Genomic DNA, 22,094 nt, shown 5'->3' with positions numbered 1-22,094 from the left:
AAGTTGGGTGAGAGTAAAAGTTATATATATTTCACCTTAAACGAAAACTTAGTTATCTGATGTTAGAAGGAACCATTTCGTGAATTTCTTTGGGCTTGGGTCCCAGGTCTGTTTCGTATATTGCGGCTTATGTAACCTGTAGTAATCAGCCAGCCACGAGGAGTTTGGAGAACTCCGGGAAGCATTTGTTTTGTTTACTAACCATGGGAAATAATGCACTTGGTCCTAGAGGGATGCGTGTTCTTAGAGTATTATAAACATTCACCAATGCAATGCTTTTTAAAAAATTACATTAAGTAGCGTTCCTGAAACTTTTATTAAACTCAGTTCAAATTTTTAGTTGGAGGTTGTGGTGTGTGTGAATTTATTCTAAGCAAAACTGAATCTTAAATTTTAGTAATAAAAAGATTGGGAATTTATATTATTGCAGGTCTTGAGGTAAGTTCTCTTGGACTTTACTAAGTACTATGCTTTAGAGATGCGTATTTAGGAGCTAGGTTTGAGTATGGGGGAGGTAACTTTTATATTTGCTTTCTCTAAATTTGTTTAAAAGTAGCCTTTCTAGAAGTACGGTTCATAGTATTATCGCTTGCCTCATACCCTGTGCCCGGAAAGAGGCAGTTCTAACGAACACGGAACAACACACACCTTTGTAGATGGAGAATTTTTACATTTATAGCAAGTTATTTTAAACATCAAACCGAATTTACTTACTAATTTTTAATTCTGAGTTATCTACACTGTGGTATTAAGAAGGATATTCAGGGGACAAGCCAATATGTGCGGTATGGGGTTTTACTTTTTATTTTTAATACAATTAATACATTTTATTTAACCGAAGTAGTGTTAATGTGTCTTCTTTTTTCCCCCCTTGAAATAGCGGGACAGAAAGTGCAGAAAAAGCCAAGAGAGAAATGCTTACACAGGGATCTGTTGAATCCGTTTTCTCTGAAGTGCAGGAGAAGCAGTTTGTCCTCACCCGGCCACCGTCGCGTCAGCGTTGCGGAGTATTTTGTCCGCCCACCGCCGCCGTCCCAGATTAGTCAGAGGACCGTGTGTTTCGGAGGAGCCGGTTGCTGTTACCGGCACCATGGAGTCCCCTTTTAGTCCGGGACTCCCTCACCGACCGGGTGAAGACTGGGGTGAGTAGGATCTGGGAATGTGCCAAGGGTGGCCCCCGGCTTCTTCCTCGCTGCTTCCGCCCCCTCGTGATGACAGGTGTGGACGAACCCTGCCCCGGGAGCGAGTCCCCTCGTCGCTTCCGTGCCGGGACCTGGAAGTAGCAGAGCGTGTCGGTTTCTGTCCTGGCAAAGGCGAGCGTAAAATGTTGCCTGGTTGGGATCACTATCGTTTTTCGCTGTTTCCCCTTGGGAAAGTACCCGGTGGTCATTCTGTGGGGCGAAGACGACGTGATTAAGAAGTACAGGGCAGGATGGCTGTGACCACCGAAAAGGCTGCAAGCTATTAAGTGCGGGATGTGGGCGGTGATGGCCGTGGAGCGTGTTGGTGTGAGTGTGTGTTTGGTTTGTGTGAGAGGTCGTGGCCACACATAAAAATCCCCATCTCTCAGCTTTCCCTGTTGGTCTAGGCTCAAGTCCATCTGGGCAGAAAGCCAAAACACCCGAGCTTGACCTCCCTGATTACCTAGGACTAATATTTAATAAACGGATATAATTCTGACTGCATATACAGCTCTACGTTTTCTTGTTTCGGATGTTTTGTTTGGGTTTGTGGTCAGGGGGGATGAAATGGAATGAAGTGGGAATGAGAGTAGAGAAGTTTTGTTAACTCAGGGTTTAGAGGGATCTTTTATTCCCCTCTTGTTTGCGAGACATAACACTAACGCTGTTCTTGGGCTTTAGTGTGAATTTCAGATTGCATAGGTCCCTACGTGGGCCCTGTAGTGAGCCTATGCTGTTAATCTACTTTGGAATTTGGGGGGAACCCAGACTGATCTTCGTCTTTCCCCCTCGGACCACCATTCTCAGTAGCAAGAGTGTTATCTCGATTCCATTTGTTCAAGTCCTCATTTGATTTTCCAGGGACAGAACCTCTCTTAAATTGTAATACCCTTAGAGATTTATTTCAATCTGTGGGTATATTTTCTAGGAGTTGTTGGAAAAATTTTAGACTTTTCCAAAGGCAAATAGAGTAACAGTAACAATTATCATTCATTTAGCACTTTGTCATTCTTAATAGTAATATATTGTAATAAATAATTGTTATTTTTAAAGTATTTGTTGTATCCTACTAAGTTCTTACATGCATTACCTCATTTAATCCTCCCAACAGTCCAGTGAGGTACTGTTCTTTTACAGATGAGAAAACTGAGGCTGAGAGAGACTGAATGCTCGGAGTCTTATAGCTAGTGAGTGGCAGAGTGAGGATCAGAATCAGGTTCGTCTACCTCCAAAGCTGGGGTCATTATTCTGTAATGCTTTCCTAAATTATTTCTACAGATTTCATTTTTCCCAAGATCCCCCTAGTTATTAACAAATCTACTTAAGTATATCAGGTAGTTATGATTTGTTTTCTCAGCTAGTCAACGTGATATTTCTTAAACTAGCTATGGGACACTTCCTGATAGCACTATTATATTTTGCCTTTTACTACCCAGGCTGCATTTTCCTAACTAATTTAATCCATTGACTCCCAGTCGTGATACCCTTTTCACAGAGGTTTCAGTTCTTTGTAGTCACTTCCTGACTCAGCTCCGGAATCCTGACCTGCCCATCCCTGAATGCGCCCATTTCCCATTGTTTCCCGGCTTCCCTTTCATATGGTTAACAGCCTTTTTCATGACCAGCAGTCTTTTCTCAGTGGTGCTTCTGATTGCGCAGGTGTTCAGTAAGTAGAATAGATTTTGTAGGCAGTGAACACTATTATTGTCTGCTCGTGTTTCTCAATAGAAAATGGTTTCTTTCTCTGGGAGTTGCCGTTTTTACTATTCAAGTAGTTCATGGATTTATTATTTTTTTAAGAAGATGTCCAAGTTAAATTTTAAAAATCAGATTGTGTAATCCATACTTCTTAGAGCAGACTCTGACAACTTTGGGTAATTTAAGTGATCAGCACAGAACAGCCTATGATGGGATGTGCTTTTTCCCTTTAACTTGGGTAATGAAATTTAGAGCAGGGGTGCACAAACACTTTCTGTACAGGTCCAGATAGTAAATATTTTAGGCTTTGCGGTCATGTGGTCTCTGTTGCACCTACTCAGCTCTGCTGTTGTGCAAAAACAGCCATAGACAATGTAAACAGCATGTAAGTGAGCATGATGGTGTTCCCATACGATTTTATTTAGGGGTATTGGAATTTGAATTTCACATAATTATATGAATTTAATGCTTAATAGACTTTTTCTTTTAGTACAGTTTTAGTGTGGGTAAAAGTGTAATATTTCTAGAATATCTTGCCTGGCTTTAGTACATCTGCATATCAACAGTTCAGGGGTGGAGAGAAGCGTGGCTTTAGTTATTTGCATATCAATAGGCATTCCTCAGGGGTGGAGAGTTCATCTCCATATCAATGGGTAATTACCTGGGCAACAAAGGGCTTATCTGTACATGGGAGGTGAGGGGGGAGGGCTGGTTTTGCTTCTACTGGAGCAGGAAAGAGACATCCCGGAGTGCAGTTTGTAAGCAATAAATGGGTTTTAAACTTTATTTCTTCCTTTGACTGATTTTGGTTTTAGAGGTATTTTGCCCCAGGATTTCCTCTTCCTAGATTTACATTTAGATATACAGAATAGTGGAGCAGGCAGTACACAGAATTCTGTACTCCCACCAACCATCCTCCCAGCTTTCCCCTATAAGTAACCTCTTGCATTAGTGCAGTACATTTATTACAGTTGATGAGCTAGTATCATTAAAGATCACAGGTTACTTTAAGGTTCACTTTGTGCTGTATTCTGTGGGTTTTGACGTATGTCTAGTGTTCATGTATCTATCTTTACAGTGTCATACAGAGTAGTTTCACTGTCCTAAAAACCCCTGTGCTCCACGTGTTCTCTCCCTCCCTCCTCCTGAGCCCCCAGCAACCACTGTTCTTTTCACTGTTTCCCTTGTTTTGCCTTTTCCCAGAATGCCCTATAGTTGGAGTCGTACAGTATTTAGCATTTTCAGGTTGGCTTCTTTCACTTAGTAATACACATTTAAGGTCCTTCTATGACTTTTTGTAGCTTCATAGGTTATTTTTCATACTGAATAATATCACATTGTTTGTATGGCTGTACCACAGCGTATATTAATTTCCCAGCCTGCCATAGCAAAATGCCATAGACTGGGTGGCTGAAACAATAGACATTTATTTTCTGACAGTTCTGGAGGCTGGAAGTCTGAGGACAAGTGCCAGCATAGTCAAGTTCCGCTGGGGGCTTTCCTCCTGGCTTGTGGATGGCTACTTTCTTGCTGTGTCCTTGGGTAGGAGGAGAAAGGGAGAGGGGGAGTGGAGAGGAGAAAAGGTAGGTAAAAGCAGGGGAGGAGAGAGATATCTCTTGCTCTTCGTATAAGGCCAACAGTCCTGTCAGATTAGGGCCCCATTCTTACTTTGTCATTTAACCTTGATTACCTCCTGAAGACCACCCAGTCTCCTGATGTAGTCATATTGGGGTTAGGGCTTCAGCATATAAATTGAGGGGGTACACAGTTCAGTCCATAGCACACAGTTTGTTTATCTTACTAAAGGACATCTGTGTTGCTTTCAAATGTTGGTGGCTATATCTAAAGCTGCTATAAATATTCATGTGCAGCTTTTTGTGTGGACTTTTCACACATTTGGATAAATAAATACCAAGAACCACAATTGCTGGATTTCGTGGTAAAAGTATGTTTAGTTCAATAAGAAACATCAAATTGTCTTCCAAAGTGGCTGTACCATCTTGCATTCATACCAGCAGTGAACGAATTTGCCGTTGCTCCAAGTCCTCGGCAGCTCGTGGTGTTGCCAGTGTTTTGGATTTGAGCCGTTCTTACAGTGTGAAGTGCAGTCTCATTGTTTTACTTTGCAGTTGCCTGATAACATATGATGTGCAGCATCTTTTCAGATGCTTATTTGTCACTTGTATATATGCTCGTTCTTCTTTCCTCTCTTTCTCTTCACATTTGTGCAAAGGCACTTTTTTTGCCACATGAAAGATAATAGGTACCAAGATCAGAAGCTTCTGTCTGCTACTGTGGTTTCTTTCATGTCTTTAGTCTTGTATGAGAAAGTTCTGTTTGCCTCCTTGCACCAATTCCCCTGATGACACTGCTTTCCCTAAAGTGTTGGCGAATGGTGGCTATTTTCATTCTCAAAACCTTTTTACCATTAGGCCCTTCGAAGGTGGCATAGATGTCTTCCTTGTTTTTCGCTGCTGCTTTAAAATCATTCTCCTTCCATCCTCCCTAAAAACATGTAGGTTTAATTCTCACATTGCCCCAATATGCTTGTAAGATAAATTCTAGCCGATATAAGCAGGCAACGAGAGGCAACAAGGGCCAGGCAGTTTATTTGAGCGCAATTCCCGGGCGAGGTTCACAGGTCTCCAAGGACGCAGGCTGGGGAAGTCGCGCCCAGGAGGGGAGGCAGGAAGTTTTTAAGAGATCAGGGAAGGGAGAGGGAAGTGGGCTGCGCTAGGGGTATGTGGGGAATTTTTATTGGCTCAGGGTCGGGTGATGGACAGCCAGAGGTCTCCTCCTTCCGGATGGAGGGGGTCTGCATCCAGGGTTTGTCCGCACGTCATGGAACTGCAATCCAGAAGAGCTGTTCGTTCCTTCCCCATGTGGCACAGAGCTACTTGGTGCTGTCTCTGCTCCGCCTGCATTGCCCTCGCCCTTCCCCCTCCGGTACCTCCAGCCTTACAGTGCTGTGCTCTGCCTGTCTGTTAATAGTCGTCTGCCAATTCCTCAGTCATTCTCCCTCAGTGTTTGAAAAATTTTAGCATCTAGTTTACTACCAACACTCCTTCTACCATGATTCCTGGATGATACCGGATACTTCAGATACCCTCTCATTTCCTGGGCCCTTTTTCCACCAGTGGTCTTGCCTTCCAGATCCTGGCTCAGCCATTTACTCCCTGACCATAAGTGTAAACCTTGTCATTACCAGTAACACCATCTCAGTTTCAAACATCCTGTGACCACCGCCTCCCATCTTGCCAGCTCACTCCCTTTCATATTCCAACAGTACCTTCAACCCTGAGATTCTGTCATCTTTTCTCGGCCCCTCATCCGCTTTGTGTCACCACTTCCCCTTTCATTCCATAGACAGTCATTGTAACCATTCTCTCACTTACCTCTTCTCTTGTTTTGTAGTTCTCTTATAGATAAACTGCAGCCTTGGTTAAATTCAACTCTGCCTCCTCCATGCCTGCCCTCATGCAGCTGGATGTGGCTGGAAAAAATTCCACCATGCTGATCGGTCTCACTTTAAATTTATGATAGTAACCTGAAATAGGCCCTTAAGTGTTCTCTGGCCGTGGTATTTCCCTGGTCCCCCATCCCCCATTCTGATGATTGTTTTTACAAGTTTCTTTTCTGTTCAAACCTCCAACACCACCTCCCCCATCCTTTGAATCCTAAGAGAGCTTCCCCCATCTCCCACCACCCATCTCCCCACCTACCAGCATATTTGTCTTCACTTCTGTTGCAGGGAAGGAATGGCCTCTTGCTCCCAGCTAGAGCTCGTCCCTTCCATGTGGGCTGTAGAGCCCTCCGACTATTGGAGGATATCGCTCAAGCTCTTCCTCCCGTTTTCTGCATCATCATTTCCCTTTCTCCTGGATCACTTCTATCAGTCAACAAACATGTAATTGCTGCTCCTATCTAAACCCCCCACCCAACATTTTCCTTAGTTGTTACTTCTCTGGCTCTTACTGTGTTTCTCTTCATTTTACAGCAGAATTCTTAAAAAAAAAAAAAAAAAAAAACAGAAAAAACCATGTTCACGGACATCAGTTTCCTTCTCTCACTGTCTCTTGAATTCACAGCAGCCAGGCTCCACTACTCCGCCAAACTGCTCTTTCTAAGGTCACCACCACTGATAGCCATTTTGTTAACCCACTAGCCATTTCTCATCTTATTAAACATATAAGAAGTAAATGAACAAATAAATGGTCAACAAGGTAGAGGTCAGATGGGAAAACTTAAAAATAATTGCTACCAAAGTTTACTACTACCAATATTCAAATTGGTAGTGTGGGGCTGGTAGGAAGGATATAGGAGTAGGCAAGAGATTTTAGAGATACTTCAGAGGTTCACCAGCACCACCAACTTTATTACGGATCCTTCTGGGATATTCTGTAAATATACAAATGTATTTATTAACCCACTCAGTTTAAGTGCCCAGAAACCACAGAAAAATGAAAAGATCAGTACAGTGATGGTCTGTATTTCCCTCATCTAGATTTACCAACTGTTAACATCCTGCTATACTTAATTTTTCTCTCAGTATTACCCACACTTCCCTCTTCTTTCAACATATGAAAGTAGGCTACAGATAATATGAAACTCTGATCACTTCATCACATATCTCCTAAGAACCAGTAAACATTTTTAAAAAGCATGAATTCATACTAATACCTACAGTCCATAGCCAGGACCAGAGTTCTCATTTTCTTACATTATATACTTACTCCCATTGTGAAAATCATTAGTAGTGATCCAAGAGAATTATAATGGTAGAGTGGAGATCGTGGAAGTGGTTGGATTACGGATATATACACATACACACATCCATCCATGCTCATATGCATATATATACATGTGTGCTTTTGAATTTAAATTTTTAATTTTGAAATACTTTTAAACCTACAGAAAAGTTGTAAGAACTGTACAAAGAACTATTGCATGCCTCTTACAGAGTCCCTGTTAAATTTTTCTGCATGTGTTCCATTTGTTTTTCTTCCTTTAGAAAGAGAAAGAGGGATGCGTTGAACCATTACCCTTAAATGCTGCAGTACATACCTCCTACTCCCAAAAAAAGGATACTCTTGTTACTACCATTCACTCCTTCCAGTCAGGAAATAAACATTGATACAACATTACCGTTCAATTCAGACACCATTAAAATTTTACTGTCTGTCTTAATAGTGGCTGCGATATAATGAGCCATAAGAAATACATACTTGGCTACTCATATAACCAAATATATATTTCTCAGGTATATTTGGTCTTCATCCACAGTTCCTGAAAACACTGCAGTCTTGAAGGTGAAATGGGTATTTTGTCATGAGACTTTTGGACTCCACCCAAGGGCAGGGGCTGGAGGCTGAATCAGCCAATGGCCAGTAACTTAGTCAGTCATGCTCTGCGCTGAAGCCCTCACAGAAAGCCCTGAGAAGAGCTTCTCCCTTGGTTGGATCCTGCTCTATTCTATCTGTGTCAGTTTTGGTGCTGGTGCCATACTATTGTGATTATTATAGCCCTGTAGTATGGTTTGAAATCAGGGAGTGTCATACCTCTCACTTTGTTCTTTTTTCTCAAGATTGCTTTGGCTGTTTGGGGTTTTTGTGGTTCCATACAAATTTTAGGGTTATTTGTTCTAGTTCTATATATAATACCATTGGTATTTTGATAGGGATTACATTGAATCTGTAGGTAGATTAACAGTACTAATTCTTCTTATCCATGAGCTTGGTATATCTTTCCATTTATTTATGTTGTCTTCAATTTCTTTCATCACTGTCTTACAGCTTTCAGAGTACAGGTCTTTCAACTCCTTGGTAAAATTTGTTACCAGGTATGTTATTCCTTTTGATGCTGTTCTGAATGGTATTGAGAATTTCTTTCTCTTTCTGCTTGTTCATTTTTAGTATATAGAAACACAACAGATTTCTTTGTATTGATTGTGTATCCTGCAACTTCACTGAATTCATTTATTCTAACAGCTTTTTGGTGGAATCTTGCTGTTTTCTATATATACTATCATGTCATCTGCAAATAGTGACAGTTTTGCTGCTGCTTTGCCAATTTGGATGCTTCTGTTGGGTCAAGTAAGATGAGGACCATGAGTATACCATTGAGTTTTACAATATAGCAGTTATCAGTGACGTTAATACCTGTTAGTATATGTATGGGAGGGGAGCTTGATTGAAGTAGGTTCAAGAAGAAATTGGAGAAAAGAGATGTGAGACCGCAGGTATAGAGAACTCTTTCAAGGAGTTTCAGCCTATGCGTAAGGTACATAAGCCACAGTTACCTACTTACATGATTTTTTGCCCCATAGCTAAGTTTAAGGTAATCCTTTTTCAAGAGTTGTGTGAATAACCTTTCATTATTACTGCACACAGAATTTTTTGCTCGTATTATTTCGTTTTAGGTTGATGAAATGTTTCTGTCATTGACTGAGTTAATGATAGACTGGCAGTGTAGTTCCTATATATGTTAAGTAACATCATGAGAGCAGTTTCAGTGACATGATAGTACAAAGGTAAACCAAGATTTGGAAATCATCAAAGTTCTTTAAGTTATGAAAATGTTAGAGAAAAGAGACACTTTACAGATTGTACAATAGTCAGCCATCTTTGGCTTCATCAGCATCTTGACCTTTCTCTACTGAGAGGTTCAACGTAGTTCACTGAAGAATATTTCCTGTGTCCTTAAATTCCTTTGATAATGAAATATTATTAGGAAATTGGGATATAGTTACTTGTGCTAAAATAAATTTAAAAGTTTAGATTGAATGAATCCTTTATTGTTTATATAGAAAATTTGGTTGTATCCTTAAGGCATAGATGGCAAGTATGTTGATACATGTTCTGCCACACTCTCCTCTCTTCACTGCTGATCAACTCCAGTACCTTATGCTGAGCCCAGATACAGCCTCAGAACTTGCAGTAGTAGTGTTGCAAAAGTCACTACCAATTAGTCTAATATGATACGACATACAACTTTTTTCTTTATGTCTAAGAATTTCGTCCATAGATAATTATATGCGAAGCAACATATAAATTGGAAACCAGCTTTGAATTTGTTGCCATTCACACTGCTAGAATTTATCAGGGCTTACTCTTCTGTCAAAACATTGAATTGACGTTACTTTCTATTCTTTCCTTTTGTCTAAAGATTCTGCTCTGTTTGCTGAACTTGGCTATTTCACAGACACTGATGACCTGCAGTTGGATGCAGCACATGAAACTTATGTAAGTATTTAGTAGAGAAGAAATACTGAACAATATGGTATTTAATCTTTACCTTAATTTCTACAAAAAGGTTTCAGAATAACGGGTTTAGGCTAGTTATTTTAATTTAAGTAACTTGTAGCTTTAAGTATGAAAGCAGCCATGTTTTAGTCAGTAAATTTAGTATTGTAGAAGTTGCATGGGGGTTGATGTGAGAACACTTACATCCTAAATCTGCCTTTGGCCACGTGGGTGGGAGACCATTGAAAAGTCACTTAACTGCCTACTTCTTGTTCCTTGTACAAGGGAACTGTGCTGCTTGCATAAGGGAAACAGTGATGTTAAGGGGTGTGTGTGAGTCATGGGTGCAGTCCAGTAGAGTTTATTAACTTCCTTTTTAAAACTTACATATCCTTAGTGTAGAAAGCTCTGGAAACTTAGGTATGTCCTTACTTTTGGCCTTTGAGTTATTCTATTAGACTCTATAAAGCTATTATTATAGCACTTTTGAGTTCTTAAAAATACAGATTTTTTTTTTCTGGATTATGTACTAGTACTGTATTATGTATTACATATTACATAATACACATGTAATATGTAGTACATATTATGTATTATGTATTAGTACTTTCCTGGGTATGTATTAGTACCATAGTACATTGGCCTACAGAACTTTTATTTTGTCTTACTCTTTAATGGATGAAGTGCTGTTTCACTTGGTAAGAAATTCAAGTGAACAGAGTAATTTAATTTTATATGCACATCAATCAGGTTGAATATTTACCACTTATTTTTTATGCCCTTATTAACCTGAGTGTAAAAATATGTAATGCTTGCTTAGTGAGTTTCTCAGGCATTCTCTCCAAGAGTAACTTGGCACTTGTTTTCTTAAGAGTCAGTAGAAGAGTGTAAAAACACTTATCTTTTTTTAATCAGTACATGAGATTTAAATGGTTTTTTGTTTACTTTGTGAGATGCTTTAGAAGTGGTCTGTTGATTAAATTGACTTTTAATAATGGTTGCCTAAGTAACTGCTACTCTATTGAAGAATCATTGATATACAGTCTTACATTGGTTTCAAATACAACACAGTGGTTCAGCAATTAGCCATATTGTTAAATCCTCACCGCCATTAGTGCGGCTCCTGTCTGTCAACATAGGAAGGTGTTACAGAGCCACTGACTATTCTCCGTGCTGCACTTCCACCCCCCGTGACCAACGTATATTATGATTGAGAATTTCTGTGCCCTTTTATCCCCCTCGTCCTTCCCACCCACCTGACCCAACCCCTTTTCCTTGGTAACCACTCACTTCTCAGTGCCTACGAGTCTGCTGCTGTTTTGTTCCTTCTGTTTTGCTTTGTTTTTATATTCCACAAATAAGTGAAGTCATACGGTCTTTGTCTTTCTCTGCCTGGCTTATTTTACTGCAACTGCTGCTCTTTTACAATCTCTACAGCCTGAAACCATCAAGACATAGTCTAGTGAATTTGAAAGATTTAAGGAAACGTGGTCTTGGTTTTATAACTAACACTCTCTTACTTTATGCAAGTCACTCAGTCTTTCAGTTCCTTAGTTTTTCTAGTATAAGATGGAGGGATTGGATTAGATGGTTTCTTTCTCACTTTAAAATGGTCATTCTTCTTTCACATGGTAGTAGAGTTTCCCATGAGAAGTCACTGAAGAGCCAGAGCATATGAGTACCAGTATGTTTCAATTTACATAAAATGGGCTAACTTCCTAACCAGGTAAAATTATTATGCTGTAAAATGTACTTGACTGTTTTGGCTGAACGCTGAGAAGCATCCTTGAAGTAGGTCATGACTGTGCATATTAAAATGTATTGTACTCAGGCAAGCCTCATTGCTCAATTTACTTAGCCTATGAAAGTTTAAGGACTTTTTTTGGTTGCTGCAAATGTAAGGCTGCTGAATTTTTGATGTGTAGATTCAAATAAGAGGAAAAGAAAAGGAAATTGATTTAAAAAGTGTTTTTTCTCATGATTTAAGTAGTATTTTTTTCATGTGAACTTCTACACCTTGTCTTTTTATAACTTGTCCCAATTCAGTGAAGGGATGGTATGGTGAGAAAACAGTTTCTCTTCTCTCCTTCTCTTACATTCTCAATAAAAGTAAACCACGTAATAGTCATTTTGGAATGATATTTTAGAAATTATTACCAAATGATGGTTAATAATTACCAGATTAATCTTTACTCTTTGCCTGAGGCTTACTTTCTCTGTTGTTGCTATTGAATTATCACGTTAAGTTAATATTGACTGCCTTTTGACTTTGTTGAATTGTTTATATATCAAGCTTACTTCTGTTCTTGTCTCTGTAACCCCAGACACTTAACATAGCAGTAGTTGGTACTGTCTTGATCTCAAACTCATATGAGGGCTCCAAAATCAAATAACAGTTCCTTATTTATCTATGTTGTGTAAGATGGTCATCCAGTTAACCCAAAATCTGCTTATATTTAAGTAAAAAATGTATCATCTAAATGAAAAGAAACTAAAAGTCCCTTTAAGAGGTTTGTTGACCCAAATTTAAGAAACTTAGTTTTGTCTTCTAGGACTAAAAAACTTAAAAAAATTTGAAAAGTACAGAACAGTAGAAAAAAGAAGAAAATTACCCTTTGTCCTAGGGATCTCTCCCTTACAGCCATTGTAATACATGTAGTATATTTGAAGGTTCAGTTAAAGTCTCTTTACAATCTCTGCATGTCTTGGATACATCTATATTCTTTTCATTGTATATAGAGATGATGTTATAAATAGGCCTTTGCTTTGACTTGTTTTCCTTAATGGCATTGGAAAAAATAATTTTGCTGTATCTTCCTTATGAGAAAAGATATATTGTGTGACTCTTGTATGGTGTGTTCCTACTGAAGAGAATGAGACCATCTGAATCTTTGAGATGTTGAATCCATTCCTTCCTTCCTCACTGTTACTGCTCTGCTTCAAATAACTGAACTGGTTTATCTCTAGGCTTACCAAGAAGGAGTCTCAAGATGATTTGAACAACTTAGAAAATTATTTTTCTAAGATGGTTAACAGCAATGATTATATTAGTTATGACAAATTGTGTCTGATAGTTTGATTTCTAGGTATACATATTTTATTTTTCTAATAATTGTTTTGCTGATTTGAAATCTACAGGAAAACAATTTTGATAATCTTGATTTTGGTTTGGATTTAATGCCATGGGAGACAGGCATTTGGGATATCAACAACCAATTCTGTACAGGTATGATGTTTTTCTTTGGTAAAAACTTTAAATGGATCTGTGATCCATTTTATTTTGTAGTTTGGTAATAATCAAAATTAGATAGGGGTATTGTGCTACTTTTGATGGGTTAAAAATTGCAGGGGCTGTATATTCTACTTCTGGTATGGCAGTACATACATACATAGATTTCAAAGTGAATATAAAGAATTTCATAGTTACGTTTTAGTTACATAATGAAAGAGGAATTCGTATCAGAAATACTGATTTTGAATTATATGTAAAATCTCTATAAGAGATAAACCTGTCTGAGAACCAAGTGGAACTTAGGGAATGAAAGGAAGGAGCTTGGGCTTTGCAGAACTAAGAGATTGGTGTGGAGGGTCCCATGCATTTGATGTACATACTTCTGAGTGCATTACCAACCCGGCACTAGTATCTTTAATGCAGCTCAGTGAGGTAGGTTTTGGGTGTGCTGGGAGAAGCTGGAACCTGGAGTAAATTATCCTTTCTGGGATGATCTGATGGGGGGATGATGAAGTCCCTTCTCCCCTTCTTATCCCTTTCAGCATCCTTCTAGAACCCCCTACTGTCAGGACCTGAAAGGAAGCCAGCTGAGACATGTATAAATAATATGCATCACAGACTACAGGAAGGGGATTTATGGCTAAGAGACAGTGGGTAAATAATCAGTACATTCTCCCATCTAAATTGCAGTCCTCTTGACCCCTGCACTGCCTAGTCCCTTTTTTTTTTTACATATTTATGTATCCTGCTTAGTGCCTGGCTTCCCTCATAGAATATGGGCTATGCAAGTTGCTGTGTGACACACAACTCTAAAACTTAGTGGCTTAAGACAACAACCATTTTATTATGCTCCAGATTTATTACACCATTCCTGGTGCACCTTAATCCAGATTCCTGACCCATGATGTCCAGACCTCAGCTGGGAAGATCTGAAGGCTGGGGTACCTTGATGTGTAAGGTTTTTTCATTTACATGTCTGATGCCTGGTCTGGAATGACTTGGTGACAAGGACTGCTGGCTAGTGAGCTATACGTGGCCTTTCTAGATAGCTTGGCTTCCTCACAGCACGTAGTCTCATGGGAGTCAGACTTCAGAGGCTCAAATGTGAGTTGTTCCAGTGCACAGAGTAGAAGCTGCATTGCCTAATGGCTGGGCCTTGGAATTCACATCACATAGCGTTATTCTTAAACTTAATTGATTGAAGGAGTGATAAGCCCACCTAGATTCAAACAGGGAAAACAGATGCTACTTCTTGACGGGTAAGTGGCAGGATCCTTTTATGGAAGATCATGAGGGATGGTAGATATTTTTCAGCTGACTTTGGAAACACCATCTGCTGTAGAGGCATTCCCTCTCCCATTTCTACTCAGTTACATATTTGACACTAAGGAACACTGCCTGAGCTACAGTTGGCTCAATAAATTTTTATAAGTTAATTGCTCATTCAAAAGATGTGAACTTTTTTGTGAGTTCTAATTGTATTGTCAAAAATTTTTTACAAAGTAATTCTTTTCTGTTTCTTATATTTAAAAAAATTATTTTGGGGGAATCTATATAATTTTTTGAATCTGGTATAACATTCAAAAGATACAGAAAGCCTAGAGTAGAAAAATGTCTCATTCAGCCTTTGTTTTTCAGCCAACAAGTTCTGCTCCCTGGAGACAACCATCTTACCAATTTCTTACGTTTATTCTTCCAGAGAACTAGTGCAGTTGTGGGTAGATATATACACATACACACATAATTTATTACACAAATGGAAGCACACTGGATACACTGTTTTCTGCATCTTGACTTTTCACCTGATAATGTATTTTGGTGACCTTAGCTTCCATATGATTGAATTTTGAGAATAGATTTAACCTTCTTTCTTACTCATTTCTTCTGAGTTTATATTATCCAGTGGGAAAAATGTTTACTCCATGTTTTTCAGTTAAAGATGTCAAGGCAGAACCTCAGCCGCTTTCTCCAGCCTCCTCGAGTTGTTCAGTGCCGTCTCCTCAGTCAGTGGACTCGTGTTCTTCAACTCGGCACGTTCCTGTAAGTAGCCAGTCCTTCCCAGTGGTTTTGGTTGTAGTGCTCTGGAAAATACGTACACGGTGGGGGCAGTTGACATTTATTAAGTGTTACTATGAGCCTTACTATCTCATTGAATCCTGAGGAAACTGAGTCTCCACGAACGGCCCTGGGGGAACTAGAAAGCTGCCAGTCTCCTGGGTGGTGCCCTCCTTCCCGTGTTCTTGCCTTCATAATTTCATTGTTTCATTTGTTGCACTTTGCCAGCATCCAGTATTTTTGTGTTTATTGGCTTACTGTTTTTCCAGCCTGCTACCCTCTCTCCTCCCTAGTAGAATTGAATATACATTCTTTGAGGTCCTAGAAGACTATAAGATGGTCTGTTTTTGTGACTCCTTGGCCGCAAAACCTACAATGGTTGCCTTAGGTCACGAGTGCCTAGCTCTGCCTTTTGAACGGGCCATGGTTTTTACAAAAGTCTGGTAGCTCCTTAAAAAGGCTTCTGCTCTCCACCCAGCCAGAAGCTCTGAGGCCAGGAAACGAAAGTACCAAAGAACTTAGGTACTTTTGGGAACAGGGAAAGGGAGAAAATAAAAGAGGAAACATTTAAATTAGTATTTTAGTACATTGTATCTGCTGTAAATTGAGGTATCCTCATTCCAGCAGGCTCTCCCATCTACTCAGTTATGAAATTCTGATGATTCTGTCCACTTGATGTCCCTAGGATTCATCTTCTCTGCCACTTGTAAGCTACAATCATCTTGCATGAATCAAGTCAGTATGATTTTAACTTATCTGCCTCCTAATTTCCCAGACCTTTCTGAACAGAGAAATCTTCAAAACAAGTCTTTCAAAATCACAAATTTGATTGCACCAGCCTTTTGCTTAGTCCGTGTAACGACTTTCCAACGCTCACAGGGACAAAATTCACATTCCTAGTGTGCTGGGCCCCCCGCGATCTGGTCCTGCTTCCCTGTCTGGTCTTGTGCCCCTCTCTCCTTTCCCACTTTCACACACGCCCTTCAGCCTTTGCCCTGCGAGAGTTCTGACCTCAGAGCTCCTGTGCTCTCTGCGGCTTCAGCGCCTGTGCTGGGCACTGTTCCCAGAGCTGTGGGACAAGAGCAATGAGGTCTCTGCTCTGACAGTTTTAGGTTTTTGCACATGCTCTTCCTTCTGCCTGAAATTGCCCGATTTTTTTTTCTTCCCTGAGAAATCTCTTTTTCATCCTTTAAAGTCCCAGTGCAAAAATTACTTCCTCTGTGAAGCTTTTCTCTGCTGCTGTTATTGAAAAGTTTACCAAATGACTTAATTTCTCCCAATGATTAAATTTTTAAAATTGAATTTACTTTGGAACTCAAGGTAGATACTAAGGTATATTCCCAGAAGCCTGGTTTCTATCCATTTCTTTCCAACCTTTCTACACTTAGGTAGCATACGAAGTACCTGTTCCGCAGCTTGCGTGTTAGGCTTAGCAGTACAGCCTGGAGGTAGGTAGCTCCAATTTCAGCCTATAGGATCTTTCTCATTTCATGGCTGCACAGTGTTTCATTGTGTGGATATATCATTCTTTTTTCAACGATTTTCTTATTGAAGTATTAGTGCTGTCTTCACTTTTTTCAGCCTCCTACAGTAAATAAGCTTAATGTTTTTGCCAAGATATCTTTGGGATACATATTCCTAGAAGTGCGATTGCTGAGGACAGGATAAATACAGTTGAAAAGTTGCCGATTATTGCCACATTTCCCTCCAGAGGGTTGTACAGCTGTGCATTCTGACCAGCAGCATAGTATGTAAGAGGGCCAGTTTTCCCATCATCACTATACAGCATGTTTTATTTTCTATTTCTTTTATTTATAAGTGCAGTTGAACATCTTTTCATATATCTCATATGTGTAAGGCCTACTTGTATTTTACATTGTCATCTTTTTTATGAACTTTCTGTTCAAATTTTTGTCTACTTTTTTATTGGTTTGTGTTGGTCTTTTTCTCAACTTTTTAAGTATATTATTACATATTAGAATTATTAGTCCTTAGTTTGTGAAGTAAGTTACAAGTATTTTTTCTCCAATTTGTCATTTGTCTTCAAGCTTTATTTCTAGTGTTTGTTTTCTCCTGGCTTACTTCTTTCCATAGTTGAATTATTGATCTTTTATTGCTCCTTTTCTTTGTCACTCAAATTTTCACCACTAGGAGCTAATAATATTTTTATTCTTATTTTGTTGCTTACATTAATTTTTTGTTTGGAACAATCTTAAGCTTACGGAACTGCTATGGGTCCACAAAGAACTTTTTTTGCTGAACCATTTGAGAGTAAGTTGCCAACTGAAACCCCGTCACCCCCAAACACTTCAGTGTCTACTTCTACAAGCAAGGTTATGTCTTATATATGTAACAACACAGCCATAAAAGTCAGGAAATAAATCTTAATACATTATTGTCATCTAATCCTCAACTCCCATGTAGATTATGCCGGTTGTCCCAAAGGTCCCCTATAGGCCAGCAGCAGATTCTAGTTAAGAATCCTGCAGTGCGTATGGTTGTCTTGTCCATTTAATCTTCATTTGAATAGTTCATTCTTCCTCGACTTTCATGACCTTGTCACTTTTGGGATTAAAGACTAGTTATTTTGTAGAATGCCAATGGGGTTTGCCTGAGGTTTCCCAGGATTAGATTCAGGTGTTGTATCGGTGGTAGGAGTGTCACAGAAGGGATGCTGGGTCAGTCTCATTTACTTTTGATGAGGTGGCACACAATTTCCATTTGTCCTTTCCAGGAGGCTCATGTTGTTCCCTTCATTAAGGTGTGTCTGCCAGGCCATCCCACTGTGATGTTGCTCTTCTCCCTTTGCCATAAAGAAGTATTTTGTGAGGAAGTGCTTTAAAACTATGTAAAAATATCCGGTTCCTCATCAAACTTTTAACTTCAGTCATTTGTTTATATCAGTATGGATTCATGGTGTCCTATTTTATTCAACAGGTTACAATCCATTACTATAATTACTCTGATTTTTAGGTTGTCCTGGATTTGGCCAGTACAAGTTCCTCCACACTGACTCCTGTGTTCTTTTAACAGATCTCCACTGGGCTTTGGGCTTTCACTCCCTACATCTGGCTGACCCAGTGTGGATGCCCTCATCACCCTGCCCCGATCCCCACGCCAGGGTGCCCTCCCACCCCTGTGTGCACACCCTCCCTAACTGCTGGTGGTACTCCACCAGGTTGCCTCTCTGCATGGGTGCTTGTCTTGCCCTGCCATCTAGTGGCTTTAGCGTCACATTTTCAGAAAGGAATCATTTCTAAGTGATTGTTAACACACATTTTCATAAGGTTTCATTTTTAATAGATCTCTGGATCCATTTGAAATTATCCAGGTGTGTGATATGTGATACAAATCCAGTTTTTTGTTTCCCCAAAGACTGTCAAAGGATTGTTTCAGTACCATTTATTTAAAAATTCACCTTTTTCTCAACTGATTTCAATTTTGTGTATTTTAAATTTATGTAAATGGTGTTTTATTAGATCTCTTTGGATTTGTGACTTTTAAAAATCAGCACAGTGTTTTTAAGATCAAATCATATGGATCTGTATACATCAGTCTATTATATTAAACTGCCTGACACTTTAAGTATATGTTCACTGTGTTTTATATACCACAATGAACATCGTCAAAAATGTCCATTATGGTTCTGTGTGAGAATTCCTGTGGAGTGTACGCCCAGGAGTGGGATTGCTGGGTAGTGGCGTGCGGGTGCCTCATCTGACGTACTGCTTTTCCACGACAGCCGTACTAGTCTGCAGTCCATTCAGCCTTGTTTGAGGATCTTGCAGCTTCTCTTCTCTGCTCATGCTTGGTATTACCTGGCTTTCTAATTTTTGCCAGATGGTGTGAATTTTGTTTGTTTTAATTTGTATTTTGGTTACTGATTATTTTCACTGTTTTTTTACATGCCTTTTAGCTTTTTGGCTTTGGATTTTTTTTTCTTCAAAAGTTGTTTGTTCCTGTCTTTTGCCACTTTTTCTACTAAGTTGTCTTTTTTGTATAAATTTGCAAGAATTCTTGTATATTTGAGATACTAAACTCATGTTGGGTTTAGACACTGCATATATTTTTTTCCATTTTATTATCTACTAACTTTGTAGTGTTTATTGAGTAGAAATTCTTAATTTGAGTTTATTGGACTCATCTTTTTTTCCTTTGCCTTTTTGGCTTATTTTTGAAGTTGTTATTAAGAAATCTTTCTCTGCTTGTAGGCCACGAAGGTACTCTCTTGTGTTTTCTTCTATCAACTATATAGCTTACCTTTCACATTTAGATTTCTTAATACTTTTAGAGTCTACCTTAATGTGTGGTGTTAGGTAGGGATCTAGTTTTAAATTTCTCTATTGAAGTGAACCAATTTTCCTGATGTATTACTTTTATAATCATTCTATTAAAGAATACCCTATGTCTCTGTTTACTCAGATTTTCTTTTATACTTCCTCTCACTTTTATAGTTTTCTTCATATAGGTCCTGCACATTCTATAGGAAACTAATTCCTATGTACTTTATCATTGTTATTGTGGAAATACTTTCATTATATTTTGTGATGATTAATACAGAATTTTCATAGTGAAATATTTTTTCAGTTGATTCTGGTATGTGTTCCAAGTAGACAGCATCACCTTGCAAACTAAGGTGTTTCTGTCTCTTCCATTTAATATTTACCCCTTGTATTTCATTTTTTAGTATTATTGTATTCATTAGAATTACAGTAAAAGAAATCATTTTTCATCTTGACTTTAATGGTAATGCTGTTGGTATTTCACCATCAAGTATGACTTTGGCTGATAATTGTGAATAGCTTTCTTTTCTTTTAATATTAAGGAAATATCGCTAATCCTTATTTTCTAGGACTTTTATGAGGAACAGTTGCTGAATTTTATCAATACCTTTTAAGCATCTGAGGCTTAATTGTCTCCCACGAAGAAGACTTTTTCTGTGTTGTTATCTTGTACCCTTGGGTTTCTTCTGAGTGTAATATATTCTGTAAGATTCATAAAGCCCAGCTTAAAGCTCATGCTGAGTAGCTACTAAGCACGAATGAATGAAGCAACTTTCATTCTCACCAGCATGACCGAGAGTGATCATTTCACCCATGGTCTCTCCAGGTCATTTTAATTTTTTTCTTATCTGTTTAAAAAAGAAGATTTTGTTTTAAATTTGCCTGTGGCTACCATTTGCATTTCCTTTTTAGTGAAATATCTGTTCCTGTCCTTTGTCCATTTTTAGCAAATATTTTCTTCCAATATGTATCTTTTAGCTTTGTACATGGTCTTCATTGTAAAATAATTTTAATTAATACTTGTTCAAATCTGTTCCTTCTTACTTTATGGCTCCTGGGTTTTTTGACTAAAGGAGTTGTATGTCATGCTTGAGTAAACAAGTATTATCCTAAATTTTCTCGTAATAATCTCACAGGTTATTTTGAAGATGGTCTGATGTAAAATTATGCCTGTCCCTTTGTTATATATATATCATCTTTTTCACTTAGAACAGAACTGCTACTTTTATCCTATGTTAAGTTTCTTTAACAAAATGAGATACATCCTACTGAGTAATATTAATATTGTCTTTATACATCTGTGTATTACCAGTTCACTAATTAAATAATATAGCCCTGTTCCTTTTGGTGTTTTTCTTTCAAAACATTTAGGACAAAGTCACTGTTAATAACTAGAAAAGGTTAAAAATATTAAGAATTATTTACTTTTGAGATTCTTATAAGACTGAATAAGAGATTGTAGGGAAAGGATATTGGCATTTTAACTGTAGCATTTTACTAAATTATTGTTTGAGTAGGAACCAAGTAAAATACAAAGTTTGTGGGAGGAAATGTAGAAGCAATTGGTGATTCATATCTTTAATGTAAGAGGATGACATAGACACTGTATTTTGAGTTATTTTGCCTTTAGTGTTGGTGGATAATGTTGACTTATCAACATTATATATATTGATATATATGTATATATCTTAATATATAGGTAAAGTTTCTAATACATTACACCTTTGTCTTGAAGTTGTCTTCAAGTGTTTCTGTTTATGTATGGTTCTTGCCTCTTTTTCTAAGCGATTTTCTGCTCAAGGATTGTATCTTCTGCATGAATTTGTGCTTCATTTTGCTACAGGAGGACTTGGATCTGTCTTCTTCTCAGATGTCTCCTCTTTCCTTATATGGTGACGGCGCCAACAGTCCCTCCTCAGCAGAGCCACTAAAAGAAGACAAGCCTGTCATTGGTCCTAGGAGCAAAACTGGTATGACTCTGTCTCCTAACTTCTGTTATTTCTATTGTAGACTGAGCTTAAGTTCCATTTCTCAAAAGAAAACACTGAAGTACATGTCTGTTAAGCTGGCTTGTTTTTAGTGGACCTATTTTGTTAATTATGGATGACTAACGTAGAGGGGAAAGGGAGGAAATCTCTTTTTGATTCTCTTTGTCTTTGTAGGTGAAAGATCTTTAAAATAGACTTAAGTCCCATCATCTTCAGGAGATAATTCAGTTTCAGTTAAAGACACTAAATGTAAGGGCCATTTGGCCGTGACATTTGTTACCTTCTTAATCTCTAGGCTTTATTCAATGATGGTCTCTCTTCTGCTCCACCCATTTATGTACCCCCTTCCCAAAGTGGCAGCTTGGTCAAAGAGGAAGGTGTCATTCCAATTACAAAATAAATAAGTAGTGGAGATG

General features: G+C 38.6%; 1 protein-coding gene across 3 annotated transcripts in view; it reads left to right on the top strand.

Annotated features, from left to right (window-relative positions):
* Positions 1 to 892: 892 nt before the first annotated feature.
* The window catches only part of ATF6 (activating transcription factor 6), a 196,023-nt gene continuing 174,821 nt past the window's right edge, over positions 893 to 22,094 (top strand). The window contains exons 1-5 of one of the 3 annotated variants that reach the window (XM_036922829.2): positions 893 to 1,142; positions 10,044 to 10,120; positions 13,259 to 13,346; positions 15,286 to 15,392; positions 21,534 to 21,660. In XM_036922829.2, coding sequence (XP_036778724.2) covers positions 1,091 to 1,142; positions 10,044 to 10,120; positions 13,259 to 13,346; positions 15,286 to 15,392; positions 21,534 to 21,660 — 451 coding nt within the window. In that variant the 5' untranslated portion in view covers positions 893 to 1,090. The remainder of the gene's footprint in view (positions 1,143 to 10,043; positions 10,121 to 13,258; positions 13,347 to 15,285; positions 15,393 to 21,533; positions 21,661 to 22,094) is intronic. The other 2 variants (XM_036922831.2, XM_036922830.2) reach the window with 2 other exon arrangements.

The sequence above is a fragment of the Manis pentadactyla genome, chromosome 19, assembly GCF_030020395.1.
Source record: "Manis pentadactyla isolate mManPen7 chromosome 19, mManPen7.hap1, whole genome shotgun sequence".
NCBI classification, from domain to species: Eukaryota; Metazoa; Chordata; class Mammalia; order Pholidota; family Manidae; genus Manis; species Manis pentadactyla.
This window is presented reverse-complemented; position numbering and strand designations above follow the sequence as displayed.